This window comes from Pyxicephalus adspersus, chromosome 5 (assembly GCF_032062135.1).
Source record: "Pyxicephalus adspersus chromosome 5, UCB_Pads_2.0, whole genome shotgun sequence".
Taxonomy (NCBI): domain Eukaryota; kingdom Metazoa; phylum Chordata; class Amphibia; order Anura; family Pyxicephalidae; genus Pyxicephalus; species Pyxicephalus adspersus.
This window is the reverse complement of record NC_092862.1, coordinates 75,638,522-75,658,196: the sequence shown is the minus strand read 5'-3', so window position 1 is coordinate 75,658,196 and position 19,675 is coordinate 75,638,522. Positions and strand designations below refer to the sequence as shown.

The 19,675-nt window shown below is 36.3% G+C and overlaps 2 protein-coding genes across 3 annotated transcripts in view; one reads left to right on the top strand and one right to left on the bottom strand.

Moving 5' to 3' along the window:
- Positions 1 to 6,121, top strand: part of ABITRAM (actin binding transcription modulator) — a 16,136-nt gene extending 10,015 nt beyond the window's left edge. The window contains exons 6-7 of the mRNA XM_072411886.1: positions 4,077 to 4,146; positions 5,807 to 6,121. Coding sequence (XP_072267987.1) covers positions 4,077 to 4,146; positions 5,807 to 5,953 — 217 coding nt within the window. The 3' untranslated portion in view covers positions 5,954 to 6,121. The remainder of the gene's footprint in view (positions 1 to 4,076; positions 4,147 to 5,806) is intronic.
- Positions 6,122 to 6,947: 826 nt separating this feature from the next.
- The window catches only part of CTNNAL1 (catenin alpha like 1), a 110,412-nt gene continuing 97,684 nt past the window's right edge, over positions 6,948 to 19,675 (bottom strand). Inside the window, exons 13-19 of one of the 2 annotated variants that reach the window (XM_072411885.1) lie at positions 14,196 to 14,246; positions 13,186 to 13,340; positions 11,918 to 11,966; positions 10,035 to 10,091; positions 9,310 to 9,429; positions 9,126 to 9,209; positions 6,948 to 8,014 (exon numbers count right to left, since the gene is read on the bottom strand). In XM_072411885.1, the coding sequence (XP_072267986.1) occupies positions 7,931 to 8,014; positions 9,126 to 9,209; positions 9,310 to 9,429; positions 10,035 to 10,091; positions 11,918 to 11,966; positions 13,186 to 13,340; positions 14,196 to 14,246 (600 nt within the window). In that variant the 3' untranslated portion in view covers positions 6,948 to 7,930. The remainder of the gene's footprint in view (positions 8,015 to 9,125; positions 9,210 to 9,309; positions 9,430 to 10,034; positions 10,092 to 11,917; positions 11,967 to 13,185; positions 13,341 to 14,195; positions 14,247 to 19,675) is intronic. The other variant, XM_072411884.1, reaches the window with a different exon arrangement.

Below are 19,675 nucleotides of genomic sequence, written 5' to 3'. Positions count from 1 at the left end.
GGCATCTAGGATTGGTGACAGGCGGTAAGTGCTGGGCACCTAGGATTGGTAACAGGTGGTAAGTGCTAGGCTTTTTCAGAGCTAGAAGTTTTTAAAGCAGCAGAGGTTCCTGGCATGAGGAATGGACAAATGTAACCTTACTGCCGGTGTGATCTCAGCCGTACTTCAGATGTGCTCCTGTGTCTATATTTAGTTAAAGTGAACTTTTGTGAAAACATTTTTTTTTCACTTGATTCTTTTACAAAATTAGCCCAGCAGGCCCACGCTGGCACAGTTTCCACCTTTTCTCTGATGCTCACTTGTACGTCCAATGCTGCCTTGCACTGCGCATGCATTAGATTGAACACTTCTTTTACATTATAAGAAATCCTCTGAAGATGCATGCATACAAGGAGCAGTGCAGAGCCTTTTGGGATATGTGACACAAATATCCCAGGAGGCTGCTGATTTCCCCTTCGGTCTTTACCAAAATGGAAGTGAAGACTGAAGGGAAGAGGTCCTCTCCACAAAAGTGTAAAAACAAAAAACGCACGTTTTTCCATTACATAACAAAGTCACTCTTTAATATAATGTTAAAAATGTGGCGATAGCATCATTTAATAGCATCATGCATGTGATATCAGATGGGGACAAGACAGACAATGATCCCCTCTTATCACTGTCCATATTCTATATAAAAACACTGTCTGTTACGTTTATCCGCAGTGTGTCATCGGCAGCGCAGTGTGATCGGCAGCGCAGTGTGATCGCTATGTGAGTGTAAAAGCTTCTTGTCATATTCTGCAGCCTAACAGCTCGCTGTGTTCAAACCTTCAGATCTCCTAAAACGTTGGTTGTATTGACTTGAAATTTTTAAGGTACACGTGGAGGCATAGGAAACTGAAACTGTAGGTGGAAGTGGGGGACACTTGTGGCTAAACCTTTTTAAAATGTAATTACTTAATTATGAGAACATAAATCTCTACCTAGCAGAATGTGCTGCCTGCTCTGTTACACATATCTTTCTGCATCTTACCTCAAACCCCAATTTCTCCAGAATTAAGAGGTGCAGGGAAACAAAAGTATAGGTGGAAGTGGGAGACACGTGTGGCGATCACCTTTCATCATCATGGCATCATTACAACATTAAAAAAAAAACTGTCCATCAAAATGCACTTCCTTGTTACACATGACTGTAACCTTCCTGTACCTCAACCCCAATAAAATTTAGTGGACAGAGTTCATTTTCTAATGATGCTATAGTGATGAAGTTTTAGGGGAATTTAGTCACAGATGTTCCCCACTTGTACCTATATTTTTGGTTTCTTACACCTCCCTATTCCCTGATTGAAGTTCAGAATGTTAGATAAGTGGACAGGAATGTGTAACAGGGTAGGGAATCCCATTTTATTGGGCAGAGTGTTTTATGTTCTAATGATGCTATAGTGATGAAGTTTTAGGGGAATTTAGTCACAGATGTTCCCCACTTGTACCTATATTTTTGGTTTCTTACACCTCCCTATTCCCTGATTGAAGTTCAGAATGTTAGATAAGTGGACAGGAATGTGTAACAGGGCAGGGGGCCCATTTTGATGGGCAGAGTGTTTTATGTTCTAATGATGCTGTAGTAATGAGATTGTAAGGGGAGAATGTGCCCGCCACTTGCACCTATATTTTTAGTTTTGTACCCCCACCCCCAGAGAAATTGGTGTAGAAAGAAGAGAAGCAGACAGTAGTTTGACAAGTAGGTATATATTTAGGGGCCCCACCCCAATGCTCCTTGCTATGTTAGTGGCTCCGGGGTCCCCAATTTGCACTTTCAATTTAGGACTCCTAGTTCCACTTTCCTCTGAAACAGCAACCCCAAAGTTCAATTTTCATAACTTTTTACATTTGTGACCTCCATATCTTGAAATTCTTTAAAGCTGGGGGGCTGAAATTGTAATAACTAGTATCTATGAGGGTCCCCTGTACACCCTGAAAATTACAGGTCATTGTGACATACATATTGGGAGATATGGAGGTTTGTGCACAGAGCTGTGAGGATTCAGAACGGCATGCAGAGCTAGAGGGATACATTTCACAGAGCTCGTGCTATGAGATGGGGGCGGGGCTGCCTGTGTCCCCTTCACATGAAGGCTGAGCTGTGTGCAATCCTCTGAACGGATGACACACAGCAGCCTGAGAGCCGTGCATGCGAGGATGAGAGCTGTCGAGAGCTGGGCGGGGTATTCAAATCAGCCGGGCGGAGCAACCGGCTAAAAACCTCTGGGGAGAACTATGTGTATGGCAGAGGTCCACAGCCCACTGGTGGGCTGTAAGAGCACAAAGACCAGCGGTGTTCCGTGGCTCTTGCGAATGACCCCCCCCCCCCCCCCAGTGGGGTCAGGAGAAGGACCCCGCTTGAAGGGGCGCACTGGCCAGAGCCGCGGACCACGTCTGGACCCAACCCGACCACTCTCCTATCGCAGGTCTGAGCCTGAGTGGACAGGTTCTGCCATTATGACGTCACACGGGGAAGTTCCTTCCCCTTTGAGTGACACAGGACGCGGTCCAGGGTCTATAAATCTAGTGATCCGCGAGCTGCAAAAGGTTGGGGAGCACTGGTGTATGGTATGAATTGGATCTAAAGATATTGTTGCAGCTGACCCCTATGATATAGTGACAACATTAAAAAAAGAACGAGAGAGGTCTTTTTGCTGCTTATATTCAACATTATACGATCTATACAAAAAATTAGACAGTGTAACAATATTTAGACTGCTGTGTCCCTTCCTTCTTGCATTCAAATCATGCAAGGAGGCGGGGATGTTGATTATTTCCTTTTAATCTCTAGACAGATACTACTACCATGGGTAATAAAAAGAAAATTGGATCCTGGTAGGTCCTGTGGACAGACCAGATCTGTGATGTATACACTAATGGGTGAGGTCCTTAAGTTCCTTAATTACTGACGTGTTTCGCCATATTGGCTTCATCAGGGGAGCTTGAGACACAAAATACTAAATAGAGCCATAATACTTAACCCTTTAATATAACATGTTAACACATTTCCCCAGACTAATGTGACATGCAGGGATTTCCATATGAGCACTCATCCTATTTGAAACACTAGGATTCCTATACTCCATATATGGCTATTATAGGGTAAGCTTAAATACTATTATAAAAAAAACATTTGTCAATTAATTACTTTACATACATGAAAACTGATGCATGGTAGCAGTATCTGGCTAGAGATTAAAAGGAAATAATCAACATCCCGCTTCCTTGCATGATTTGAATGCAAGAAGGAAGGGGACAGGCAGTCTAAATATAGTTACACTGTGTTATTTTGTATATACCGTATTATGTTGAATATAAGCAGGAAAAAGACCCCTCTTTCTCCTTTTTTTGTTGTTCAGATGCAAATTTGTACACCAAAACCATGCTGCCATGTTTTTTTTTTTTTTTTTTTTTTTTTTAGAGAGAGGAGTCCTTCTCCTGCCAATCCTTCCAAACAAGCCATACTTGTTCAGTCTTTTCCAGTTGTGCTGTCATGAGTCCAAGATGTGTCTCTTGGGTTTTTAGCAATTTCTCTGCTTATTGCGCAGTCATTGGGGTGATTTTCCTCGGACATCCACTCCTGGGAGGAAAGCCAACTGTCTTGAATATTTACAAGTGGAAAACAATCTTTGTTGATGTAAAATGAACTTTTTTTTTGAGATTTTTGAAAATGGCCCTTAACCTTTCCCATATTGATGGGCAGATCTCTTAAGATCATTGCTAATGTTTACATGACATTCTGTTAATGCACACCTGAATACTCTGACCAGCAAACTGCCAAAACCTCATTTTAATGGTTTCTGATTAGCAGTTAATCATAGGTATTTGATTAGCAGTGCCTGGCCGCTACTTACACTCTGAATACTTATGGAAGAGGTAAGGGTTTACCTAATTTTTCCCCACATTGCTTCTTAATTGTGACTTTTCAATAGGTAAAGACATGTATTTTCTTTTTCTATTCACTGTTTTAGTATCTTCTCACTCTTACCTTTAAAAGAGAGCTTAATGTTTTTTCTTTGTAAAAGTATATCTTTAGCTTTTTTTCAATCTAGTTGTATCAGGGGTCGGCTACTAGAAGTTAATGAAAATATTCTGCACAATCCTGAACTGTTAAAAGAAAAGGTAATGATCAAAGATACTCATCCTCACGTCTAAATCTGACAATTTTCCATTTGAAAGAATTCCCAATTTAGTGTTTGCAAATGTTTTCATTTATCTTTAAATATATATCGATCAAGTAATTGCTGCAAAGCTCCTAATCATTAGGTTGTATTGATTTGTATGGGAAAGGTAAAACATTCTGTTCATTTCTCATGTTTACTTTATTTTTATTATACTTCAGAATAGTAGCTTGAGACTAAAACCAGCAGCTCTGCACTTAATATTTTACACACTTTGCTATTTTGAACATTACTTTTAGAAATAATAAAAACAAACAATCTTGTTATACATGATCTGTCTTCAGCTGCCAAATATTTCAAACCCTTGTATCCTGGACAGCATCGGCAGGGGATGTTCTGTACAGTTTTCTAAAGAACATTGCAAAAAAATCAAATTTCCTGCTTGCATTAGATTGACTCTTTGCTAGTAGTATTAGCACACTCCTAGAGTTTAGTGCCGTGAGATTTAAATTTTTAATAAAGCCAGGGTGACTGGTATTCACCATTTTGCTTTTTCATACTTGCCAAAGGTTGAGCAATCAGAGGTGAAAAGTTATGAATATGGCTGTGAATTTTTTTTAAATTTATTTTTGGACACATGAAGTTTTGAAAAGTCTTTGTACTTCCTTTATAGTATGTTAATGCCACATGCAGAAAAACTGATATATTGATAATGGAATTTTAGTCATGTCTGGAATTCTAGAAGTAAAGTCTTCTGTCTTAAGTGGACATGAAAAATTTACTACTTTTCTGAAATTATTTTTGCAGTGCACTTCCCGTTAACTTGTAGTTGTATATCTGCAGTATGAAATCTAAGCCAATTCTGCATGAATGAGCAGCAAGAGTAGTGAAAACTCAAGTCACCTGAGACTAGCATTGTACACTTTACTGGAAAGAAATCTGTTACTAAAGATCTGCAAACCATCACCCCCTCCATTACTTCTCATGCTGCATTGTAACTATTACTTTAGTAGCCATTAGGGTTAAGCTGCGTACACACGTGCACGCTCTCCACTCTTTCCTTGCATTAGGATCGCTCGACGTTCATCGTTCGTGGATGTGCCAGGACGGATCCACGGACGATGAACGACGCCGACTGTACACACGCGAGATTCTCGCCCGATATCTGGCCGATGCCGATTATCGGGCAAGAAAAATCTGACGTGTGTAAGCAGCTTTAGTTTTGGTCAGAAAAGGTCTGTCTACTGGTTCCCTTGTGAGCTTTAAGTATTTTTGACCTTCCCTCCCTGGGTGTGATAGTTACTAGTTATGTTCTGTCATGTGCTGACATGTCAGGACAGCAGTCAGGAAAATTTTTTACTTGGCGTAACTTTCCTTTCCTACTAAGCTCTATGTCAGTGTGCATATATAATATACACATGTACGATAAGTAATACATTTTTATTTTTTTTTTGGAGCAGGGTCTACAGTTCAGGTGGTCTTCCTTATTAGATCTCATGCTTTCAACTTCCCACCCCCAGCAGTATAGAGTTAACTTTTTATTTGATCCTCATCCACTGTGCAATAAATGTATTTGATGTGCTTTAGCACATGTAGCTACTAATGACACATCACACTATAAACATGTTAATTAATGTGTTCAATATTTTTTTTTGTTTTAGCCAAGTTCAGAAGGTTACATAGCAGTTGTACTACCAAAATTTGAAGAGAGCAAGACTGTTACAGAAGGACTTCTTTCCCAAAAGCAGTATGAGGAGTTATTGCTGAAAAGGACATCTTTGCCTGTACAAGATGCTCCAGAGGTGTAAAGAACTTGTGTTGTCTCTGAAAATCTACCTCTAAACAATAGGACCCTTTTTTATGAATAATGGCTGGTAACCAAAAAACTGTTTAGTCTTTACTATTTATACCAACAACATTTTGTCTGTTCCTAGATCTAATTTTTTATTAAAAAAATTGTAAAAAAAAAATAAAAAGCTACTATTTACTCTATAAAAAGCAATTTGAAAATGTTACAGAACATAAACTTTCTGAGCAAATGTTCCAAATTATGGGGCTACGTTGGTTGTTGGGAAAAGATCTACACTGTAGCATCAGGCTGTTAAAGACAGGACTTAGACTGTCTGACATCCAACATATTTGGACTTGATTTTCTGAAGTAATGGTAATATTTCAAGGGCAAAGTTTTTGTTTATCTTACTATGTGAAGACAATTCACTTTGAAAGGAATACCTAATCATGGGTAAAAAAAAAAAAAAAAAAACCCTTTTACTTGCATCTGACTAAATGCTTAGTAGTGCTTCACTTGATTCTATAAGCAAAGGTAAAACTCTCTTCAAAAGTGCTAATTGGTTATATTGATATCAGGTTTCACAACTATTGGCTGTTTTCATGTGATTCTAGCATCTGTTGTTACTCCACTGTATAAGCTTTAACAGAAGTCTGTGTGAAATAAACAGCAGTTAACTTCAGCAAGGAGAGGGGATTTCTCCTCTCACACACTGTATCGGCCTATACACCTCTTTGGACAGGCTGCCTTTACACACAGACCACCCTAGGAGACTCCCACCATACATAAGGCTGAAACGACAAAACGTCGACCTATCCTTCATGCAAAATGTGTTCAATTATAATATTGATGTGGTGTTTTATCCATCAACTTCACATTTAACAATAGTATTAAAATGAGGGTTTTAAATAGCCTTGTCCATAACCACTACATTCCTTCATTTGAGCCAGCCCCTAGTGGATTTGCTAACAGCAAATTATACTGTATTAGAATAACACCACACAAACAAAAAGGTTCATTAGAATTTTATTTTAAAAATAGAATCTTACATTGTTAATGTAAAAAAAACTACAATTTCATGAAACTTAAATATGGGATACATTCTGAGAAAAGATACATTTTTGACATGCATCTTAAATTCTACAAGGTTTAAAAGGTAAGCTTAGTAAGTCTACAGGGGTTACAACATAAACCTTTGGGTACCCTCCAGCTGCTAACCCCAAAGCAGCTAAATGCCTGAACCGCCATCTTTAGACCAAGATCTTTGCATATTTAGACTGAATCAGAAAATAGTTCTCTGAGAAAATCTTCAACATACTTAAAGAATCCAGCAGCAATTTTACAATAAAACACTTTATTTTAAAACTGTCAAGGTGCAGGTTGTAATTGTGAGTAAAGTGTGCTGTTTAACTCGGAGTCGTGATATGGACAAAACGCCAGCCCTTAAGACATGAGCTGATCAGTGCTTTTAGACCACAGAACATCACCCTGATACAGGTAAACGGGTACAGTACAAATGGGGAAGAATTGCAAACCAGCAAAGATGACAAAATGTAGACAGCAAAATTTTAACACAGCAAATTTAAAGGATGAGAATTTCATTTTGTTTCTGCATATTACACGTATACAAACCATAGCAGCATCTTTGGGTTAAGGTTTCCATTAAGACATTCACAACAGTTCTGATAACGCTTAAAACCATGTGATTGGTGAGCAGAATAAATTGCAAACATTCACATTTAATAAAGACTTATTACAACCTGACATTGCAAATTTGTATAAAGTACAATGGTACCAATAAATGAGGAGCAATAAACACAAAAATTAGACTTCACACAGAGTTCAGTTTTCTGTTTCTGCCTGTGTCCATCATACGCCCTTTCCATTGTGCATGATGCATGGCTACTTGCTTTCTAAAAATGTTAGATTAGCCACATGGTGCTCCAGAGACTTAACTCCAAAAGCTTCCACTGATTTCCCTTCTATACCATCTTCATTAGCAACATTCTGGAGCCGGTTTTCTCTCCATGTTGGAGTGGGTCGATAACATCCATTGCCTGCTTTGCACTGAAAAATAAATCTGGTTAAGTGAAATAATTTAGGTGTGTTCCTGCTGGAGCAGAATGTGTCCGCTTCTTTCCATATGGCATCAATGAAAGTTTTATATTTCATTTATAATTAGTCTTTCAATCTAAACAATTACTATCGCGCACATGTCACATTTTCAGGAATTTATCTGACTTTAAAAAAAGTCCATAGTTCTCTGATGCGTTTGTTGGATTTTAAATATCCCACTCATTTTCTTCTATCTATCCAGACAAATTTATTATTGTTTGTTTTATTTTTTTTTATTAATGCAATATAATTATAATTATATATATATATATATATATATATATATATATATATATATATATATATAATTTATACACACACACCACGGTTTACACTGACAGCTATGCTAAGAATATATATTTTACATTTTGTCTGATATGCAATATATCCAGTATGTGTGTGCACATGTAATGATTATTTATAAATATTATTTGATACATTATATGGTTAGGGAAAGTACATGCTACTGCCAACTTTAAAAAGTGAAATTTCGAAAGTAGTTAGTACTGGCCTGGATTAAGAAAGCAATCAATATAATTTTTAAAGGTTCTAAAAACACACTTCCTTTTTATGAAAGGGCAATATAGTAGTATATTATATTATTGTTTGAGAAGCTCCATTCTACAGAGGCATCTAAAATCTAGCCTTGCATTGCTACCCAATGAGTTGCTGAGCACAAATCTTTATAATTGTTTCACGGCTGTGATTCAGCCTGTTTCAAGGTGGACTTCATAAAGTACTAGAAGTTAAAGAATGACCAACTCTACATTTTTAAGCACTATTATGCTGAATTACCTAACCAAGAGATCAAACTCTGCTAAGAAAATTACCTATTGGTATATTTTAGGAAAAAAAAATTGTATAAAATGCTACTGAATTCAAGTTCCTTGTGTGCATTTTTTACTTCTCACTAGTACCAACTATAGCTTCAAAATTACTAGGTGGCAGTAGTATTTTTACCTTCACTCACAGGAATGTTAGCCAAAAGGAAAAAATCTCTCTCTCTCATATATATATATATATATATATATATATATATCAGATCTATAATAGGTTGCAGCACTGAAGCACCTCACCTTTCGAAGCAGTTTGCAGCAGATTGGAAGTACTTGGGATAATATCATCATGATTGCCTTTGATTTCTGAATACATGTGTCAACCTAAATATATATAAAAAGATTAAGAGATAAATGTCTGTTACAATCACCTAAACGTAGAGCAGTGCAATCACCTGACTCTTCTATTGAGAATGTTAAGTACCTTGGAAAAAGTAGCAGTTTTACCCTGCACTGGAGCCCTTGAAGTGATCTGAAGCTGCTGGCTTAGTGGAACAAGTTTTTCAATTTCCAGGAGAAGTAAAGGTTTGTCATCATCCTCAAGCTTGAACATAAAACAAGCAAAAAAACAAATTTTAGAGACATGAAAGATGCATCAGGAAATAAAAATGTCACAAAAACCTAAACAATAAGCAACGCACACATGAACAATAAATTCAAGAATTACTATATTGTAAACTTAAGAAGATTCTCACGTTAGGAGATTTAATCAGTTGCTGGCAGTATCAGCTCTTAAAGCCAAGATCTCTCTATAACTTAGGCCTTTATTGGGTGAAATGTATCATAGCCATGCACTCGTTGCCTGATAGTTTTCCAATAAAGGATTATCAAACTGACATCACCGAAAAATAGCCAAGATTTTTAATTAGCGATAATATAATTGGGTTGTCAATAAACATCATTATATAAAACTAAAGCAATGGTTTACATGTATTAAAAAAATGTAAAAGGATGTTCTTTTAACAAAATTCCAAGCAATTTTGACAACAGCAGACAAATCTTCAGACAAAAGTAGGGTGTATAAAAAGAAAAAAATGCTAACTCCCCCAAATGTTATATGGCTATTAAAAAAATGGCTGTAACCTCACCATTCTAAACTATCAATTCAAGAAAAGGGTACACATTTGTTATTAGAGAATACCTAGTTACCTGGTTTGAAAATGTATGAAGAATGGATGAAAGCTTGATACTGGCTGCTGCAAATACCTAAAAAGGAAAACATAGTAAATCTGCAATTTCAGATAAAAAAAGGGAATGAATAGTATATGCTTTACAATATGGAAATATTTAATTTCAGGTAGTCCGCGGGTTACATACAAGATAGGCACTGTAGGTTTGTTCTTAAGTTGAATTTGTTTGAAAGTCGGAACAGGTACAATATCTTAACAAATGCAATTAGGACAGATGTTTATCTCCACATAATTAGATTATAATATATATTATATTATATATTATACATATATATTATACATAATATATTAGGCAGTGAGGTGTTGGTTACTGTATAAAATCCTCAGTAAGAATCACAAACAGAGCAAAACTTTATGGAGCCTAGACATTCCTTAACTTCTGGAGCAAGCTGTTTTTGGATATGCAATGGATATACCTGTAATACAATATGTGAATATAGGGTCTAGGCAAATTTTATCATTTTGTTTAGCAAAAATATTTAATTTTCTAGGAATACTATAGGCAAACAGTTTCCAATTTAGGAAACTTTTACAGTATATACAAGATATACATTTTATTTAAAAATAACCTACACAGATATTTTAGGCATAAAACTATGAAATTATTTGAACACAAAGGTGTTTTTTGTGAATTTTACATGTTAAGCAACATTGGAAAAAATAACACAGAAAAATAAAAATTAATAGTTAATAAAAAATGGGAAATATATTGGCTAGGGAAAGAAGGGAAGAAGAAAATAATTAGAGCTGATTGGGATTACCTAAAGGATAATAAGGGTAATGTGAATTTTTTTAAAATGTGTATAGTTGATACTATTAGTACCATTTTCCTTACATGATGTAAATGATGTATAACTAGTTAATCAATTTATTCTATTTACTCAGGGACACGCGCAGACTACCCACAAGGGCTTAGGTAAAGTGTCAAGAGATGTACCTGTACTGCAAAGAAGGGCTTCCAAATCCCGTCCTCGAGGGTCAGGAAATTTGCAGATAAACTAATATTCTGAAACTTTTTAAACCACACTAAACATTTCTGCAGATCCTGGTCCTCGAGGACTGGAGTTGGACAACTGTGCTGTTGAGAAAACAAGAAGTAGTTAAAGAGTATCTTCCAGAAAAAAAACTTTTTTTTGTTTTGGATAAAGGAGGAAATGGTTAGAAACTGTCAGATTTCTGACCAGTTGTCATGTGAATAGGTGTTCCCTTTAGAATATTTCAACCTAATTTATTGATGACCATGACATTTTGAATTTTCCATCTCTTTAATTCCTAATGATATTGGTCACCAGCCTACCTGAACAGATGACCCTGGATGGCCATCTGAAAATTATATCCCGTACTAATGATTACTGAAAAGTATGTTCACATGAACTTATAACATTCCCCCCACCTCAAATTCCCCCAGCCTATGATACCACTACCCCTATAGTTTGGTAGACTCCCTCTCCTAATACACATACATCGTTTTTACTGTACCCCACAGGCACTTGCACATCATGAATAAGTTAATTTAGTTGTCACAATATCCTTGTATATTTGTCATAACAGGTAATGTACTTTGCTAAATGTATTCAATACATACATTTTAATGCACTGTACTTTTAACAAGAATGTATTGACAAACTCATAAAAACTCACATACAGAAAGCTTAAACGTAGATTTAAGGATAAATATATAAACACTTTTAAAAAATGTTATACTTTCCAACATTCAAATAACAAAAAATAAAATTCTTTCACTACAAGGAACACTCAATAGACTGTTCAGCATGATCACCAACATTGCAGCTTTGATTGTAAGATTTTTCATCAAGATGAAAAACAGCTGCACTGGCTTACCTCAGCTTGATGAAATAAGTCTTGGGTAGTCTTCAACAATCCTTCACCCCTGCAGAGGCAAGGATAAAATGTGCTCAGTTTGCCTAAAGATGGCTTGACACAAAAGATGTCTGCATTACAGTAAAGTTATCAAGAGATAAATATGGGGAATGGAATGTCTGACTGTTTTCTTACAATTGCATGTTCCATGGTGTTATGCGGATGCACTGGCTTTACAATTTTAGAAGAACAAATAGGAATATCTGGAAAGGACTTTCTCTACCTTTCTTTAATACATGATGATGACTCATGATGACATACATTTATAAGCACTCTATTACAGTGTATGTAATTGTGTTTCTTAGCATTAAGTAGCTGTCGCACCGTTAGTGCTATCGGTGTACCATAAGCGGTATTTCTCTTCACTTCCTGACTTAGAAACACAAGTCAGATGTTAGATAAAATCTCTCCAAAGAGAGGAGATATATCTTCCTAGAAAGTATTTACCAGAACAGTCTTATTGGAAAATTTACTTTGTGTACTTTGTGTACCAGAGACAATGGTCACCAGGACAGATAGCGAGGATGAATCTCTTAAACAGGGACACACAGGCAGTAATAAATACCTGATAGGATCTCTAACCCTTCTATGTTCTATTCAAACTTTGCAAAAATATATTGGCTTAACATTTCATCAGTTTAGGGAATTTGTGCTTGCCTTAGGCAAATGTGGAATGCAATTTAAAAAGTAAAGATTTGCTATGTTATAGGAACATATGAAATCTATTCTGTGTATATAGAGCTAAAGTTTTGGGTGCAGGGCTTCCATCCCAGTTTGGTTCCTGGTGTATGATAATAAAATTATGATCTACCAAACATACAAAAATACTTCCCAGATCCAAACCATGCATCATCAAAAGCTATCAACACTTCTCATGTTAATTATGTGGTGCCCATTGTTTCAAATGCCACAAAAGGTACACCCCCAAAGATTTGTTCTGTCAGGCAATATAGACATTGTCGCAAAGATGACAAACATCAAGAGGGAATTTGCTGAACAGGCTGAGGGGTAACTCCAATCAACAATGTAAAGAAACTCATAATTCTTTTTTTATGTCAATAGGAAATGTGAGTAAAATAAGTTGTTTTTGCAAGGGATCCTTTCTTTTACACAACTTTCCTATTAAAAGAGTCACTTTCATATTTCAGCAACAATCTTTCCCTAAGATTATGCTGTATGTGCAAAATTCAACATAACAGATCAACACAGTAAAAAAAAAAAACCTTTACCTGGTGAACAGGTACATTGTGTAAGCCATACTGGACATAGTCTGTCCATGTCTCAACAGTTCATTTTCTTGATCTTCCCATTTTTCTGACTCGGTGTCCACGTCTGATGTCAGCAAACGCAGCTCTAACCCCAGTTTGGCAATTTTGCCTTGCTCCTAGAAGGAATACATATTTTTTCTTAGATTAGTGTATAGTCAGTAAAACCAGAAAACATCTCAGTCTTTGCTTTTAGCATTTAAAATATGTATGTGCTGGGGCTTCTTAGCAAACCCCAGCCTTCATTACTAAGCATCCTGCAACATCAAAACTGAATTAAATATTACTACTCTAGAAAATAGTGTTTAAAGTGAACCTATTCTATGCCCATGCAATGCCATTCTGACCTGGTACATAAACTGGTTATTTGCACATAGATGAGGACATATTAAAAGCCACATGGTAAAGTCCTACAGGTCTAAGCAGCCAATTGCCAGCAAAAGAAGAGTCACATGCTTCCCCATACTTGGAAGTTCCAGGTCTTTTTACCATTTGGCCAATGGTAAAGTATGTGCTGTGACTGTGGTATGTATGGTTCTAAATAGGCTAATCAGATATTCATTTGTTTCATTTCAAAATTATTATAACAATGTTTAAAGAGAGATTTACTTATTAAATAATATCCCCCCCCCCCCCAACTTGAACAACCCTGCTTAGGGACTAACTTTCTTCTTCAAATCAACAGATAAGCCATCTGCTTTTCTTCAGTAAAGTTCCATAAACCTAAATAGGACATACATGTATTGCGGGATATTAGTGTGCAAAATTTTTTGGGGGCATTCTGCTTAGAGTAGCTGGGAGGGCTGAGGGGTATAAGAGTATAAGATATGAATATTCATTAGAAAACGTACTAAAACCTATAAAGCTTATAAAGAAATCCTGTTTATCACATAAAAGAATCTAAACCTTTATGACACCAGGAGATACCAGACTGCCTTGTGTCAAGATTTCCAAAACCCTGCTTGCTGACTTACCTCCACATCAAGCTTTGATGGCTTTAAGGTTTTCAAGTTCGTACTATGCTTCTGGAAAAGGAAGTATTAAAAGTTACTCATCTCATACCAGCAATATTTCTTTCAGTACAAAGCAATTCTGCATGACACTGTAATATTCTAAGGCAAACAGGAATGAGAACACTAAATCTAGAGTTAAAGGAACATTGTACAGCGATTCCTATGAACAGATATTTTGTGTTATTTTATTAAACATACATTTTATTAGGTTAGACACTATAGTCAAAGTAGCATAGCTACTACAATCATGTTTATTTAGAGAGATATACAGAAGCTGCCATTGCGGACATCTGTTTTAAAAAAATATTGTCATCTGAATGTGCCCAACATTTGATCCCCAGACTTGAAACAAGCATGCTGTAAATAAGTTTCCGAAGTGTGATGATATTTTATGTCTTAGATGTTTCTGGTCAAGGGCTAAGAGGGCATTAAATCCCAAGCCTCAAAGTGACAGGGAACTAGCATTCATGAGCCATTTATCAATGTGGCCTGACAGAGCCCATTTAATCCCTAAAGTTTAGTGGGAACCAGCCCTTCGGGTTCAGATAACATGTTGCGTCTAAGGTTCAGATAACACATTGCGTTTAAAGTTCCACTTTTAACTTTGTATGTTCAGGCAGGACAATATTGCAGAACGGGACAGGCTATGTCCATATTGCAATAATATGTCTTACCTGACCAATCACTCCTGGCATCTTCTAAAACCTGGCATTCCCAGATTCCCTTGCATGTGCTGGGGATGAATGCACTGTTGCACATGAGTTACATTGCCCAGAAGTGGAGGAGAAGAAGGAAAGTGCTAGTGCCTGGCGTTGGAATGCGGACAGGCAAGTCAACTGGGTATAGTTCCGCTTTAAGGCTTAGAAATATTGTGAGAGCTAATTGTTAAAGGTAAAATAAACCAGTTATGGGAGAAACATGGAGGTGGTCACTGTTGAGCTCAGTAATTGCCAACTTTTTGTAGACCCCAGCTTAAGGTCTGCATACATGTACAGCCAGGCAAATGGCATTTTCAAACATAAGTAACCAATCTCAAATAAAGTATTTCTCTCCAAAAAGGTCCTTGTTGTAACAAAAATCTAAAATAATGTGTTAGGTTTTGGATATTAGTTATATATAATGGCAATATTTAAGGGAATATGTCAACAGGGTTCAAGATGCTATACAGTGATCAGGCTTTTTTTAATCAGTTTGGTATTAAATGATATCCTTATAATATAAGGATTATATTAAAATCCTTATTAGTAATACAAAGGGCAACAATATGCAAAAATTGTAACCAATCAAAAATCATGTTAATTGCGTTACCTACTGTAAACCACAATTTAATTAGTTAATGTGTGTCACTGAACTATATCAGTCTATTACGTACTCACAAAGTTTGAATTTGTTTCTATTGAAATATGTTCTGTTTAAAATCATTCTTGACTACCATTATTTAATATGCGCACTCATACTTTTTCAAAAATAATTTAAGACAAAGAATGTTCTGTCAGTGTGAGAGTTTAGGATCCCTTGGAGCATGTAGTACAAGCGATAGATTTTATGCCTAGAAAATATCTGACAGTCATTTTCTTCCTACAGCCACTGACATGTGATTGATAGATAGGGCAGTAATTCCATTGAGCACAATGAATTAATGATAGTGATGTGTTTGGCGGGCAGTGTAGTGATCTACAGTGAATTAGGATGATTCCACTGTCATAGGAGTTAATGCAGCAGTCAGTCCATTTCATTTTGTTACACAATTTAAATTCATTCAGTACATCATACTAGTTGAAGAGCACAGAAACCACTAGACACAGCAGAATCAAACTGCTCATGGGGACATATTGTCCTCTCACATATCTGGATGAAAAGGAATCATAGCATCTATCTAACATGCTACAATTTTTCCAAGCTGACAAATATAGTAATTTTAGATTTTTTAATATATGTTAAATATCAAAAATGAATATCTGTATGTAAAGTCTTAAAGGGAAAACAGAAGCACATTGAATATCCTTTCCTGCGAGTAAAACCATGAATAGAATATAACAAAAGTAATCATTCTAAGCATGGAGAGGGACTGGGATTATGAAGTCTGTCTATTAAATAATGAGACTGATATAATAACTCAATTTTATTTCTAGTGCCTGTTCCCTTCAATATACTCTCCATTTGCTATTAAACACCTATGCAGTCTTGTTTTCCACTGGTGTGGTGCAGATCAGTTTCTGTCGGCTGTTTCATGATATTTGATTTTTTTTTCTGGCAGGACTAAACTAAAAATAAAAAATTACACTTACCATTAAATACAATGGTGCTGGTCATTCCCACAATCCGGTTCTGCGTCGTCCTGGAATTCCTCTTCATCCCGACGCAGAGGAAGTGACGGGCTCCGCCATCTTCTGTCTTCTCCTCTGTCTCTGGTCTTCATTCTCAGGTGATGTAGCCACTGTGAAGGGGGTAAAAATAGAGCCGATCTCACTGCACAAGCATGAAATCGGCATCTCTTTCCCCTTGGTGGAAAAATGCCCCTTCTACGCATGCCCGAGATCAGGACATGCGCAGAATGAGCAGCCAATAGCCTCCTTGGATGTACGACGTAGGTATCCCAGAAGGCTCTGTGCTCCACAAAAAAATACATTTTTACTTTATATAGAAGAATTGTCTATCCTTTTATGTAAAGTATAAGGTGCTCAATTTGATGTTCCAGTCTAGTAATGTGTTTGTTGGTCAAAAATTGTTTAACGAAAAGTGCGGTGTGAGAAGAAGCATTTGTCTGATGAAGAATGAAACTATTTCTCCACATTTCTGGCTGTCTTTTCCTGTCTCTTGCTTTTAGCTTTATCAAAACTTCCTTATATTACATTCCTTATGTTGGTTCACTGTGCTATCCGGAACCCATTCTGACAAAATAATGCCCTTTATGTCAAAAAACATGATGAGAATAGCTTGGACTTTCTTTGACATGCTCTTTTGATTCTGGGTGATGAAGGTTTTTTCCAGTGCATTGTGGTTTGTTTTAGATCATACTTTTAGAAGATCTGGGTTTTGTCACAAGGGTCCACCTCAATTTGCTGCAGAATGTCAGCGCAAATTTCTTTGCGCCACTTTTGTGTTCTGGTGTGAAATTTTACAAAGAATGTTAAATACACACGTTACTCAACTTTTAAACTTATCATGACTGCACGAGGGCAAACACAATTGCATTAAATGGTGACTGACAGCAAACTAAACGACAGAGTACCATCGTTTGGCTTGCATGTTTGTACAAGTTTAAATATTCATGGCAAGTGTACATAACCCGTTTTTACTGTTTTGGTTTAAGAGATAGAAACACAGTCTCTTTATGTAATAGACTGATTCGTATACACACACACCTCAAAACATTTAGAAATAATTTAACAAAAAAAAAAACAAATAAACCCAACTTTTGCTAGTAACACAAGACTGTCACATCCTAATAGAGTTGTTCTTGTAATATTGAAGACCTTTTGTAGCTTGTTCAAACCATTACTTCTGTTCTAATGAAGGTCAGGAAAACATTCCAGGCTTTTGAACAGGTAGCCACCTTTTTAAATCAAATGTGAAAAAGAGGATGCCATTTGTCCAAGAGTAGAATGGGAAGTGTAAAAGGTTTGGAACCACCATGTTTCAGTTGCATATTCTTATCCTTGGTGTCAGAAATATTGAATAGGTGTTCATCCTTCAGTGTACATTGTTGAGTGTAAATTGTTTTGTTAGAGATGTCATGTTTTCCGACAATCAACTTTTACGTTGACACATTTCATGGTGATGGGATTAGGGTTTTTTTGCTACCTAGGCAGATATAAATAGTGGGGGGTTTTTCGGGTAGTCATTGAAACTGATAAAGTGGAAAAATCCTGTTGAATGTGAATACTACTAGCTATACCATAGCTAGAACTACAGAGAATCTTCACAGGTTTATCAGGCTTTCCACTATAGAATGTTTATTAATCACAAGTTTAAAACTAAATATACTGAGCATGATTTATTAAAGCATTCCAAGGTTGGAGAGGATACACTTTCATCAGTGAACCTGGGTGATCTAGCAAACCTGGAATGAATACCTTCAAAGTTATTTTTTGAATCCTGGACCGGATCTTCACTATTGAAAGTGTATTCTCTCCAGACTTGGAGAGCTTTAATAAATTAGGCCCATTATGTATATCAATTTTGTTTTAGACAGTATTTGTCCATAAAGAGCAGGGACATTTCAGGTCTCTGTCAACTGGAAATACTCCGGAAATGAAACTGGTTATGGAACATACAGTATATCTCAAGGGGTTATCAGTAATAAGGATAAAGAAGATAAAGGGGCCTAATGGTTAGACAAAGGTTACTGGCCCTCTAAGGCTCAATGACATGTTTTCATTAGGTTTGTTGTAGCAATAAAACCTTGTTTGTGGATCAATCTCTACTGAATTTTGATTTTTTGTATTGTGTATTGTAATTATTTATGTACGGTGTTACTAGGTTTTGTTTCTCTTTTATCGTATGATAATTTGATATAATATAGTAACTTTGTTCATGTTTACTTTCCTTCCTCTTTAGCAGAATTAAAAAAGCTCTGCTACACTATAGAAAAAAATAAAAGAATAGGGTTTATCTTTTCACAAAAAAATAAACTGTCATGAGATTACTATGTAAGCTTCCTTTGCTGATCTCCCACTCATCAGAGTGTTAGTTATCTTGCTGTAATGCTAAAATTCTGGCTTTACTTTCATGAGTTTCAGTCCTGAAATAGCATATTAGCAATTCCTAAGCTTCTTCAATACTGTGGGGCAGCTTGTCAGGAAGGCCTGTCAGATGGAAAAATATAAGATGATATACAGAATACAGAAATGTATGACCTGACTCTGCAAAACAATGCAAAAATATATTACTGACAGCCAGGCTTGCCCACAATAATGATTTATATGATATTTGGCAATTAGATCTGGATGTATGTTAATGGTTATAAAAAATGTTATTTTATTGACTATTTTATTTGTATTGAGCTCAATTCATGTATACACCGCAACCTGTTTTGTACCGTATGTTTCCTGCAATACTGAATCTCCCTTTCTCTCCCCCTCACCTTTTTTCCTTTTGTTCTGTTACACAATTTGTACGTATCCCCTTGATGTTTGTATGTTATAAAAATTAAAACCCCCCAAAAAATGATTGAAACAAAAAAAAAAAACATCCATGTTACTGCCTGTGTGGTATGGACACAAAGAATGACCCCTTGTATTATATACAGAAGAAAAGAGACCCGGGACCGGAGTGTCAAGTGACCACAGCTTACATATGTTAGGAAGTAGATTCCTGCATTTTTTTATAGTTACTGACCCCTATTTCAAGTGCTACTATCCTAATAACCACAGGATTAAAATATTACTACTATCCTAATAACCACAGGATTACAATATTACTACTATCCTAATAACCAC